Below are 14,064 nucleotides of genomic sequence, written 5' to 3'. Positions count from 1 at the left end.
ACTCTCAATGCATCTATATCAAATATGAAAGGGCTATGTCTCGAGAGTCACTGAGACGAAAGGACCAACCTCGAAGGTTACTGAAGTTTAAAAATTTATCACGAAAAGCAGTGTATCACGGGGTTCAGCGAGCAAGGTTGGTATTGGTTGAGTCGTATTAGCGGATGATTTGTAAGCTTCTTATTAATAGCTACATGTTTTAGTGATTGGTTTCAATCCGAGTTTAAATACTTATTTTTTTAGCTAGTTTATAGTTTTTCTATGTAAAAAAGTTTAGTGTTCAGGATTATCCTTTTCATGCTTTAATTTTTGCACATTATTATTAATAGCATGTGATAAATCTCATCTCCTAGGGTGTTAATTATGTTTTTCAATAGGTACCATAGCATACCTAGTATTCATGTAAGTTTATCTTTGCAAGTATCAGAGCAAGCTCTCTGAATTTGAAGAGAGATTCTTTAAGAGATGGATATTTTGAGAGAAGGTATTGATAAACCTCCCATGTTAGATAGATCCAAAGATTTATATTGAAAAGATAAAATGTCTATTTTTTTAGAGTTTGATAAGGATAATGATATTGATCCTGAGTTGATGAAGCTTTTTGTAAAAATAATTATAAATTTTTTTAAAAATTTAAATGTGGCTGAAGCGAAAAGCTTAGGAGAAAAAAAATCAAAGGGTAGTGGTTCAATGTTATAAATGCCAATGGCACGACCACTTTGTATATGAATGCCTGAATCGGCAAGGCTTTGCAGGCCACATGGGATGATATTGATGATGACACTGAATCCCAAAAAAATTATTTTTCTTTTACTGCTTTCTTGTTATCTTCTAATAGTTCTTATGAAATGTCAAATGTCTATGATGACAATGGGATGGACTTCCAAGCTGCCTATGATGCACTATACAAGGAATCTTACGAGATCATAAAAGCTAATTTGAAGCTTGTACGAAAGCTCAAGGTGCCGTAAGAAGAAAAGGCCAAGATGATGAAACATCATGTAGACGCAATGAAAGGTATGGAGCATCTCAAAGAAGAAAACCTAAAGCTCGAAGAAAAATTATGTAAAAACTCTCTTAAACTTAAACTCTTTAATTTCTAAAATTCTTCATTACATTACAAAATTAAATTTTTGGAGGTTAATTTGAATAAGCAAGTTTCTTTGAGAGAGCTAATTTGAAAAAGGTCAAATTTCTTGAGATTGAATTAGAAAATGCTAAGAGCTCAATTGATAAACTTAATGTAAGGTCAAAAAATTTGAATCAACTCCTTGAATCACAAAGAAAAGGAAAAGAGAAGGAAGGGCAAGAATATGATGCTAAAGGATCGAATATCTCTTCTCCGAAAGTGCAACATAATGTATATACTTTTTCTTTTTCTTTTGTTAAATCATCCTATCAGATTATATTAATACTTCTCATATTGATTATAAGGGAAATGTTAATAAAACAAAATGAGAAGTATAATGTGAATGCTAAGGCATATAGGAATGAGTCTAATGGTAGAACTTATATTCATATTTATAATCATTGTAGAATTAAAAAATACATTAGGCCACATTGTAAATTTGTACAAAGACATAAACATATTTTTTAGTATGGGTTGAAAACTAGACAAATTGGGTTCAGAAAAAAGACATTTTGGCACCCTTCTGGTGTGGTGCTATTGAGTAATCCCTTTTATAAGATATGCTAGCTAGGGAGAGCTGGATTGCTTATTTATATTCCTTACCTATATGCTTTGCATACATTTGATTTTTGTTTTAGATATTTTTTAGATTAATTGATAATTTGTGTGCTTTCCTTAGCATATGCCTTGTGTACATCTAATTTTTGTTTTAGATATTTTTTGGATTGGCTGATAATTGTGCACGTTAGGAAAAATAAAATTTAATTATTTTAGGTTTCTCATTTTCTTGTTTGCTTTGTTTAAAAACAACAAAAAAGAGAAAATTAAAATTTTGATGTACTTAATGAATTACAGTGACTGTTGTGACATGAAGTTCTATTATAGAGTTATTGTTCAAGCCATAGTCACTTATATTAACATTTGGTATATTATCTCTAAGAATCTTATTTACTATTAATATTTTTTCTATAACCTTCTATGCAATCCATTGTAATTATTATGATTCAATCTTTGTGTAAGCATTATCTCATAGGGTATTTTTGGATATCTTATTCATTAGATTGATATTTAATCTTTTGACTTAGTTTCACTCTCATAATATTTTTTCTAATTAAAAGATTAATAAAAATGACTACCACATGATTATCGTGAAAATCGTCTTGATAGTGTCTAGTTTGATACTATGCACCTATATATCATGAGTTATCTATATTTTCAATATGATGCACTGCATGAAAATAATTATCTAACTTGTGTATGAAAGTCGTCATTATTCCAAAATGATTATCAGATAAAGACTAAATATGGGTCTAATTTGGATAGTAAGCCAATAGTGGTGTTAGCGATAGGTGTGGATCAGTTTGTAGATGATAATGAAGATGACGTTGATGATGGATGATAGTGGTGGTGCTTAGGTAGATTGATAGTTCAAAGGAGAAGAAGGGGGAGAAGTAGGCCTACCCTATGGGACTAGGGGGATTGTCGGATAAGGGAGATTAGAAGCAAAATGATATCGTTCCAAGAAGAGAGGTAGTGTTGGTTGGTAAAGAGGGAGGGAGATTGAGGTCAGCGGCCAAGTTGAGAGGGGAGATACTAGGATGCAAGGACAAAAGCTAATTAATTTTTCATTCATGCATACATAAGATATAAGCTGTAAGACACTATTTGTAGAGAGTAAATCTAAATAGTCCTAAACAACATAACTAAATCAATCTTCCTTATCTATCTTGGACTAGTCCTTCATTTTGCCATAAATAGAGTCTAAATTTGGTGAATTCTTGAATTCCAAAGTTATAGATCAGGAGGTTATTGATCTTATTCAGGTGGTTTCATAACATTCTAATACTAGACGAATATCTTCTAAATATTTTTCTGAAACTGCACAGAGTTAGATTTAGCAAATTAAATAAAATCCTAACCTACTAAGACTTTGACTAAACCACATAAGTATAAGATAACTAGACTCGATCCATCAAACTCAATATTCCCTTGATATGATCTGAACTGATCCAGTTCATATGTTTAACTGGGTTAAACTTAGCTTAGACCCAAGTAGAGCCCACCTTAGCTCGAGCTCGAACTAGCAATGGGTGGCATGGGCCAGGACTTTCCCCACCTGGCCTAGCCCAGGAGTTTGACCCGAAAGCCCAGCCCATGAGCTCAGCCAGATATAGAACTACTACGGATTTCCCAAATTCTTGAAATTCTTTACAGAGTTCATTTACTAGTTGAAAATTTTCTTCTTTGCCTAGCTTTAGAATCGTAGCTATTGTGAGAACACATTTCAATCACAACAAGGGCAACTTTAGAGTTTCTTCTTTTCCCAGCTTTTGAGAAAAGGAAGGAACTTGTTGTGGTTCTTGATTTAGATACATATTAAACAAGATTAAATTGTTTCAAATTTATTATTTTATATTTATGTTTTTAGAAAATAAGATAACTTCTATTAAGTGTGTTCAAACACAAGTGCCTGAATCACGTTGCACATCCAGAGCCCCATTTTTGGACGTTCGAATGCAAGACGAATAAGTATAGTTGTAACAGAATTTGTTTAGGGTTTTTGAATAATCGGCTAGTCTCCAAATTTGTGGAAAAGCAGCCAAGTTTGAATTGTTAATTATTAAATTTTTTTTTCATCTAGGCTAGTATATCTGTAAATGTTATATCAATTTCAACCGATGAAACAAACAAATCATAATTGCTTTATTAATTTGATATTATAGTGCTTGCAGAGCTATTCCTTTCAAAAACCATTATTGACATATATAATATTTTCCAAATCTCTCACACTCGCATAATTTAATTTTCACCTTCCAATCATCAAGATCACAACAGTTAAACTCGCACACCACATATGGGGATCAAGTATTTGGTACACATTTTCTTCTCACAACGTGGGATATGAGGCCAACATTGCAATTCCACACAACCCTTCAGGTGCAGCTATGTCCTTTTGCATCAAAATGTAACCGTTGTTGCCCCATCCTTTGCCCCATGAGTTCTTCACTATCCAATACTTTGTTCGCTTGCTATCTATCCCATAACCAACAACTGTAACTCCATGATTTAGACTAGTCCCACAACTACCTCTGAAGACACCAGAATGGTAGAATTGGAAATCATAACCACCAGCATCTATTCCAACTGACACTGGTTGTCTTGCAACAGCTCTCATGAGTGCCGGTTCACTATTGCGAGGCACCTTTTGATAGCGTCTAATGGTCGCTACGTGATTCAGCAATAGGTTCCTCACGTTGCAATTGCTTTGATATCCTTGATATGGATAGTTTGATTCAGAATCGATACCTCTGTTTAGTATGACGAACTTGAATGCATTGTCCATTAAGCCACCATCACATCCAGAATCAAAGAAGTCGCAATCCACTAGTTCTTGCTCTGACAAAGAGATTAGATTTCCTCTCCTGATTTTAAATATTCCTTCAATTGCTGCTACTGCAGAAAATGCCCAACAAGATCCTATATGTATTTTATAGAAAAGCAACATTTAGCATTAGCACGAGATATAGAATCAAATACTAATTAACCAATAAACTTTCTTGTATGGCATGCATGATTTAATTTACAAGAAGGTCAACAAAGTTAAAACGTTATATATATAATAACAGATAGATCTGAGACTACTGTATAGTTTTTAACTAAGAGGAGGAAATGCACTGAGTAACCAGTGCACGTTGAAGGAAAAGAATAACAATGAATGATATTTCTCAAATAAAAAGGAAGAAAAAGATGAATTGGGGAACATTTCTGAAACAAGAAAGGAACAGAGAATTTGTAATGAGTAAGGATCAGCTCATAAGAAACCAGCAGTACATATTCGAGGGTAAACCAATGCTATATATAAATCAGTTTGTTAGCTCTGAAGTACTGGGGGAATAAAAAATAAAAGAAAAGAAATTGTTCGGCAGATTGCCTTACCACATGATCCTTGGTTCTTAACTTCAGTCACTGCACCTCTGAGCCTCCAATCTACCCTAGGTGGTGCAGAAAAGTTTGCGTACATAAAGGACGTCGATTGCCTGGAAGCATTTGTGACCTTTAGTCCACCATGAGTGACCATGAATTCCTCATTGGTTAAGTCCGCAAACTGGTTTACAGTAAGATTGTAGCTCTGTCCAGGTTTATTATTTGAGGACTCTATGTATTCAACATTCCTCTTAAACACCTGGAAACGACGTTGCTTCTCCTCCGCATTGGTGTAGACTCGCTTATATTGAGCCATCCATTGCTCATGCCTCGCTTTCATGGCTTCGTCATAGCTGCCATCGGAGACTACTGGACCTGCAAATAACGTGCAAATAACAAGGAAAAGAGAAAAGAAATAGAGCCAAGAAGCCATGATCGATGCTCCAACTCTATTAAGAGTAGAAGGATTATTTCTTTTTTGGCGATATTGAACTCGTTAGATAAGGTGCGTTTATGTAGTGCTTGGAGGATAGACTTGATCAATATTTAATTTGCGATATGCATTCTGTCAGCCAATATATAGCCCGGTCTTCTATGTAGCTGGGCAGCAATTTATACGTAAAGATGCTTCCAATGAAATAAATTACTCAGGCTTTGAAATATTAAATATGCTAAAATTTCAATCCCGTTTAATTCCTTCTAATCCATTCCCAAGAAACTCCCTCTTTCAGTTAGATTTACATCCACTCGGTCCTCACCGACGTCACCAAGCTAGCTATATGAAGTAGCACCAGCCACCAGGTCATATATGATTAGAAAACGTTGTCACATAGATCTTAAAAGAATTAGCAAATTAAGCAAAACGCGGTTATTTTCGGATATTAAACAACAAATACATACATAATATCACTGTCATTATATATGCTTGCAAAAGCAAGACATATATAATATCTTCCATGCTGTACGCGAAGTTGTGTACAACAAGAGCATAACGAAAACGTTTACGTCGTAACTTCTTTTGCTTCACGAAAAAAAAAAAATTCGAATTTTGACCCTCTAAACTATTGAATAGCGCGACCCGTGCTTTTCTTTTTTGAGCACATAAACCCTCTAAACTATTTAGAGATCTCTCAAATTTCTGTTTCATTAGTTTGTGGTCACATCTTCCATTCATCAGCTATCATTTAATTTTTATACCCTTATCTTTTAAGGGTATAAAGAAAGAGAAATATTATTATACGCTTTATGCGCTGTATTCGAAAGGACATTTTTGTGTTTTTACCTTTTTTTATTAATGATGAAGCACCTGCCACTAAATACCTAAATTAATGTAGTCTTCACGTGACCTGTTTAATATTACTACACATTATATAAGAGAAAAACACAATATTTTTATAAATAATATAAGCAAAATGAAATGTGATACTATTATGGAAATCCACCAAAACTGATAAAATGTCATATTATCTTTTTAATAGTTACTCTGATCCGTGATCACACTCACGTCGCACTACCTAGTAACCATTGGGATGGCACCTGGAACTTTCCTAGATAGCCGATTCATCAAGGGTCACAGTAGGTACTATATAATGCCATATCGACTTTTTCACTAACCATTGAGTAAGATTAAAGTCACCATGACAAAACTTCAAAAATCTTTTCTCTAATTTCGCTAGAATCACTTGGTAGCATTCCCAACATTATATTCCAAGAATCTTTTCCATTAACCATTGAGTAAGTTTAGCTTGGACCGCAACGATGCATCTGCGAGCACTTGGATGCACCTTCGGTCAAGCAATAGCCAATCTAGGTCCTCCAAATTGGGATGGCTCTCCGGATAAGCTCTAATCTCCTGCAATAATCCAGTGACACAGGGGTCAATGATGCATGCACTCCTCAAATCCTCGAGGAAGGGAAAATAAAGAATGGCAAAAGCCACCAATTTACCTCCAATTGGTTGGCATGAAAGAGCATCCATCGCCCGATTTTTCATTCCCCTTATTATATTACACCATGTAGTCGTACCTGAAAAGCTTTGCCACTCACCGCTGTTGTGCTAGTGTGTGTATCCGCTGACTCATAAAATATGGCAAATCCTCTGGTTGGTGCAAATGATGAAGTGGCGTCCCACCAAGTACAACCTCCATTTTGTCATGGCGTGAAGTTGCCAACATCGCTCGCTCATAAATTAAGAGTAGTTGTGATCTACCAGACAAAGCTTTACTAAAAAATACTATAGGTCTGTCCCCTTTACATTAGAACAGCAAATATTCCCACTCCAAAGGTGTCACATTCCACAACAAACTTCCTTAGAAAATTGACAATGCCGAAACTGGACTACTTAGTCACCATTAGGATAATGCCCAAGACTTTTCTATATTGTCGATCCGTCTAGGATCATAATATATACTCTACAATGTCTTATCGACTTTTCCATTAACTGATGAGTAAAATTAGGTCCACTAGGACAAAAATTCAAAAATCTTTTCTCTAGCTAAGTCACTTGGTAGCATTCGCAACATTACATTCCAAAAATCTTTTCCCTAGACTTATCTTTCTTGAAATCAAATTTGTTCAAGATCTCATTTTTATCAGTATTCAATAATACTCATATTTCATATTCCTCAATCATCAAGATTCTCGATTCTTTAATATATGTATAATAATCTATAAATCCAAATACTATTATAGATATATATATATATATATAGATATAATATCATTCTTAATAAGTTAAAAAACATAAATAAATAATACTCTAACATTTGATCTTATAAAATTTTACATCTCAAAATAATATTTTATTTGTGATCATTTTCTCAAATATCTTTCTTTTTAATAAAGATCTCTTATATTTTATTTACAAAAAATAAAATATATTAGCATAATGATTTACTATGTTATTTTCTGAAATATAATATTAAATATTTTTGCAAATCTAAAATTTCTTTAAATTGAAATAATTCCAATTTATATATTATTTTCTGGAATAAAAATAAATATTAATTATTTCTAGAAATCTGAAATTTATTTAAATTGAAATAATTACAATTTATATCTTATTTTCTGGAATAAAAATTAATACTAATTACTTTCAAAAATTTGAAAATACAAACAACAAAATCTTTTTTTATTCTGAAAATAACAAATCTTAATTATTAATAAAATACAAATAATCTTAACAGCTCTAATTCTTCAATAAGAATCCTTAAAACAACGAATTTCTTAATTTTCCTATCCATGCTACATAATTGAGATCATCATATCATAACTTCCTATATTATAAAATTAAACAGTATAAGAATAAATAAGAAAGAGATATTTTCAATTCATCAATTCTATTTTTGAACAATACAAATTTAAGAAGATATAAGTGGGAACTTGCCTTGATTGCTCAATCAAAAAATAATCTAATTTTCGCATTCTAACCTCTCTTCTCTCCTCTCTTCTATCTTCTCTCTTCTCTCTTCTCTCTCAAGAACGATTTTTTTCTATCCTCATCTCGGCATTGTAGGGTTTTCTTCTAAGCTCTCTTTTTATAGTTAAAAAAATATAATAAGTGTCCAATTAGAATAAAGATTCTAATATCTTAAAAATATATCTAAATATTTAATTTAATCTAATGTGAATCCTAAAATATAAAAGATAAAGTGAAATTCCGCATTATCTAAATGTTTATCCTATAAATAGAAGTAGACATGTGTTGATTATCATAGGGAGAATTGATCATTGAGTTTATCCCATCATTGAGCCATTAGATCATCCTTATCTTTGTAAGAGTAAATTCTAGCCCTAGAACCATCCAACCTTCTAAACTTTAGCCACCTTCTTCAATCACGAGCCACCTTACTATGTAGCCGTCCCCCACCACCCTTAGTCGTCCACTACCCTTCGATGACTGCTGCAATGTTGGATATTTACCATTGTGCCTTGTTATGGCTTTACTCCTTAATTTTATTTATATCTTTTGATCTGGACCTTAGATTTATATAAAACCAAAACTATTAGATTCATAACTCGTGAGGCTACTACCACAAAAATTCCCATAATTTTTTTACATCCAAATAAGTCCAGATCTGGTCTGTAACATAGAGGATTCACACGACCTTCTATTTAAACTCTCACACCTACCCAGATGGAGGAGTGAAGAGTGAAAGGGTTGTGTTTACGATACAATGAAAGTTTCAACCCCGGTTATTGGTGCTCAAAACCAATCGGGAGTGTAATGCCCATCTATAGTCTCAAGTAGGACATGGACATTGCTGGAGAAGAAGAATATGTAGAAGAGGTCCAAGCTGGATATAGTGGAGGAGAGCACGGAGGAAGTCATCCAAGCTGGATGAGCTTGCAAAGGCAACCATATTTAGCAAACTCTATTTGAGGGTTGAGTACCACTAGATTCAAGTTTACTCGATAGACGTGCATAAAACTGTATTTTAGGCTCCCGATGGGCACGAGTTCTGAGTGATGCAGTTCAGCCTCATCAACACTCTAGTGACTTTCCAAAGCCTTATAAATGATGTATTTAAGCCCCTGATGCGGCGGTATGTGGGTTTTCTTTGACGGTATTTGGGTGCACAGTGGGACTAAAATTTAGCACTAACGACATTTGGAGGACATGCTAAAATTGTTGGAGCTAAACTATTTGAAGGTCAAGATGTCGAAGTGCCTATATGGAGTGCCTCAAGTAGAATAACTGGGACATGTCAAATTAGCGAAAGGAGTTGCTATAGATCCAAACAAGATAGCCTATAGGACAAGTTGGCCACAACCTATCACTACCACTAGGCTGTGCGGGTTCTTCGAGTTAACCGAGAATTATCAGTGTGTCACCGCTAGCTATGGTAGAATAACTACTCTACTCACCTCCCTACTCAAGAAGGACTAATTTAGATGGACGAAGAAGGTGACGATGGCATTCGAGGAGTTAAAAACAACCATACATTGGCACCGATTTTAGCTCTTTCGGACTTCACCAAAGAGTTCGTAGTCGAGTGCCATGCATCGAGGATTGGCAAAGGAGTTGTGCTCATGCAGGAGACAGATCCATAGCCTTTCTAAGCAAGGCCTTGTCGAGAAAATCTCAACACAAAAGTGAGATGCTTGCCATCCTACATACGATGACAAAATGGAGGCCTTATTTGAGCGATAGGCGGTTCATCATAAGAACCAATCAAAGAAACCTTCTATACTTCATAGGACAGCAGATCCACACCCTGCCACAGCAAAGATGAGTTAGTAAATTGCTAGGGTATGACTATGAAATTCAGTACAAGAAGGGGACAAGAAATAGAGCGGCGGATTCACTATTGTGCCAACCCAATAAGCTTATGACATACTCTTCTCTTTCATTTCTTCAGGAGCTAAGGCATACAGGTGCATCTGACCCAGATGTTATTGATAGGCTTTGATATCAATTGATAGGCTCTGATACCAATTGATGGGTTTTGGAACCAAAAGATCGGCTACGGAACAATTCCTTAAGACCTGAATTTTTTGTAGGAAGCAGTCCGCGCAATTGTGGAAAAATATTTTTTAGATATTCTTTGGTAGTCAGCAAATTACGAAACCAATTGGGTTGGATCTATAACTTCCTGATCTACAACTTTCATGTTTACTCCCTTCACAGATTCAAAGTGTAGGAGGGACGAAAATATGGAATAACGTGGGTGATGGTGGTGGTGACGGGTGGAGTGGACGTTAGGGTTATGGATGGGTATGGAGATGAGGGTGAATTGTGAAAGTGATTAAAGGAAGTAGACAAAGGGAATGAAGTGGTCAAGATCTCAAAAAAAAGAGGTGACTCGACAGACGAGGGAGATTAGAAGCGAGGAGAAACCTTGCCAACGGTAGATATGGAAAGATGGTGAAGAGGGAGAAGGAAGGAGTCTAGAGAGAAGATAGGAGGTCAGAAATCAAGAATCCAATAGCATAATGAAGTTGGTTACTATCCACATATTTATAGAGGCTAGCCAACAAATCCTAAAATAATATGAAACCCTAATTCTAGAGGATTCCCGTCAATCGCGTTCGAACAAACCTGATCGCGTTCGAACGCACTCAAAAAGCCTTTTCTCTGGATTTGTGAACATGACACAAGCATTCAAATGCGGGCGTTCACGAGGCGTTCGAACGCGAGTGTTCACAAGGTTTTACAAGGTGTTCACAAGGCGTTCGAACATGGGCGTTCACAAGACGTTCACTAGGGCGTTCGAACGCAACCTACAGGAATTTTATTTTAATAAAAATAAACACCTAATACAATAAGAAAAGATCCTAACTAAGTGTATCAGCCCACCACGCTTCTCCCACCTTGCCCTCAAGGTGAAAAGTCAGAGAAACGCTCCAAGATATCAGTCTCCAACTCCCATGTCGCCTCATCAGATGGCTTGCCAAGCCACTCAACTAGAATCTCCATCTCCAATCTAGTACCATGTTGTCATCGGCGTCTAGCAAGTACTCGAACTGGCTCTACGATCTCTATCTCCTCCAATGGCTCTAGTAGAACCGATCCAATAATCTCATGATCTCTAATACGCTCTCTCAACAATGAAACTTGAAAGACAGGGTGCACTCTCGACCTCTCCGGTAGCTCCAAACGATATGCAACCAGACGAATATGCTCCAACACCTGAATGCATCCGCGGTTCAGTAGCAAACCGTCTTGATTTTCCAACTTTGGATGGCGCTCCGGATCATCCATCACCTCCTGCAATAATCTTAAAATATATGGGTCAGATGTACATGTATACCTTAGCTCGTCAAGGAAGAGAAAGGTAGGAGATGAATAGGCTGCAAGCTTGGCGGTATCGTGTTGTCGCGATAGTGCATCGACCGCTCTATTTTCCGTTCCCATCTTGTATTGGATTTCATAGTCATATCCTAGCAATTTTATGATCCATCTCTGCTATTCCAGAGTGTGTATGCGTTGTCCCATAAAGTATAAAAGGCTCCTTTGATCGGTTCGGATAATGAATCGTCTACCGATCAAATAAAGCCTCCACTTTGTCACCGCTTGTAGAATTGCCAACATCTCTTTCTCATAAGTCGATAATTGCTGAGATTTTTGTGATAAAACCTTACTAAAATAGGCAATGGGATGTCCTTCTTGCATTAGTACAGCTCCTATGCCAACACCCGATGCATCACATTCCACAATAAATTCTTTGGTGAAGTCCGATAGCGCTAGAACGGGTGCCGTCGTCATTGCTGTTTTCAATTTTTCAAAGACTAAAGTGGCTTCATCCATCCATCTAAAAGAGTCTTTTTTCAACAAAAAAGTGAGAGGAGCAGCGATCTTGCCATATCCGACAATGAATCGACGATAATAATCAGTCAGCCCCAAAAATCCTCTCAATCCGAACGTAGTAGTAGGAAAAAGCCAAGCAGTCATACATGCAACCTTTTGAGGATCTGTCGCTATACCATCCGCTTAAATAATGTGGCCTAAATACTCCACCTTTGGTAGTCTCGATAGGCATTTGGACTTCTTGATCTTCAATTGGTTTTGCTCCAACAAATTCAGCACGTCCTCCAAATACCGCCAATGCTCCAATTCAGTCCTGCTATACACCAAAATATCGTTAAAAAATACCAAGACACACCTTCGCAAGAGAGACTGAAACATATCATTTATGAGGCCTTGGAATATAGTTGGAGCATTGGTGAGACCAAAAGGCATCACTCGGAACTTGTAATGCCCGTCCGGAGTCCGAAATGCAGTTTTGTGCACATCCGCCGGATGAACTCTAATTTTATGATACCCGGCCCTCAAGTCAAACTTACTAAATATAGTCGCCCCTACAAGCTCATCCAGCAACTCCTCGATAACCGGAATAGGATACCGGTCCTTAACGGTAATAGCGTTTAGTGCTCAATAATCGACACAAAAACGTCATGTCCCATCCTTTTTTCGCACCAATAGCACGGGGGATGAGTATGAACTCTGACTTGGTTGTATGAGGCCTTGTTCTAACATCTCGTCTACCATCTTTGAGATAACTTTTTTTTACGCATGTGGATACCGATATGGCCTCACGTTCGCTGGTGCAGCCTCGGGTACAATCTCTATACAATGGTCCGTCGCTCTCCTCGATGGCAACTCCTGCGGCTTCTCAAATAATCCAGAAAAGTTATTTAATAAATTAGATAATTCAATTATAGTACCTGAACTCGTTTGAGGCTCATCTCCTACTGGTCCTAACCAAAGAAGATAGGCCAAATTATATGCACCAAGCAACCCCACCATAGGCTGCATCGTAGGAATCGGCAAAGACCGAACACCATCAAGCCTCACATCTTTGTTTTTCTGTTTATATTTCATCCACATGCTCCAGAAATCAAATATGACGGGTCCCAAACTTTGTAACCACTGAGCACCAAGAACAATGTTCGCTCCTCACAGCACCAACGGATAAAAGTCCACAATGATGTCTTGTCCTTGCACCCGTATATCGACTCGACGACACAAGCTTTTTGCCCTAAGCTTTGTACCATATCCAATAACAATATCAAACCCCGTAGTCGGTTCGGCATCCAAATCTAATCTCCTCACTAGCCTCTCATCTAGAAAGTTGTTTGTACTCCCCGAATTGATGAGGATGTGCACATAATACTTTCTAACGAGTCCATCTACCCGTAATGTCCTCGACGCGGATGTATCCAAATATGCATGCATTGATATTTCAGCTTGGATATCTTCCTCAACGCCCTCCTCAATAGTCTCCTCATGGGTCTCCTCTGGATACTCTCCCTCATCAACAACCTCATCATCCACCTCAGGACTATTGATAAGCATCACACTCCCGATCGGTTTAGAACACCGATGATCGAGGGTGAAACGCTTATCATATCGAAAGCAAAGGCCCTTCGCTCTTCACTCCTCCACCTGGGCAGGTGTGAGAGTTCAAACTAGGGTTCTAGTGCCTCCTCTAAAGTCGGAAGAAGGTCTCAAAGGTGGTCGTGGTCTAGTACTCGCAGCCGTTGTTTTTGAAACCGTAGATTTTCCAACT

The 14,064-nt window shown here is 36.7% G+C and overlaps 1 protein-coding gene across 1 annotated transcript; it reads right to left on the bottom strand.

The window, feature by feature from the left end:
• Nucleotides 1-3,871: 3,871 nt before the first annotated feature.
• LOC140771041 (senescence-specific cysteine protease SAG39-like) lies at nucleotides 3,872-5,505 on the bottom strand. The gene is made up of 2 exons (XM_073112399.1): nucleotides 5,066-5,505; nucleotides 3,872-4,606 (listed from the first exon to the last, which is right to left on the bottom strand). Exons 1-2 carry the CDS (start codon nucleotides 5,484-5,486, stop codon nucleotides 4,017-4,019), a joined length of 1,011 nt encoding a protein of 336 aa, XP_072968500.1. The 5' UTR covers nucleotides 5,487-5,505; the 3' UTR covers nucleotides 3,872-4,016.
• Nucleotides 5,506-14,064: the final 8,559 nt, after the last annotated feature.

Source organism: Typha angustifolia, chromosome 11 (assembly GCF_048772165.1).
Source record: "Typha angustifolia cultivar Huaian chromosome 11, ASM4877216v1, whole genome shotgun sequence".
NCBI lineage: Eukaryota > Viridiplantae > Streptophyta > Magnoliopsida > Poales > Typhaceae > Typha > Typha angustifolia.
The sequence above is the reverse complement of the archived record's forward strand: the minus strand, read 5'-3'. Positions and strand labels throughout refer to the sequence as shown.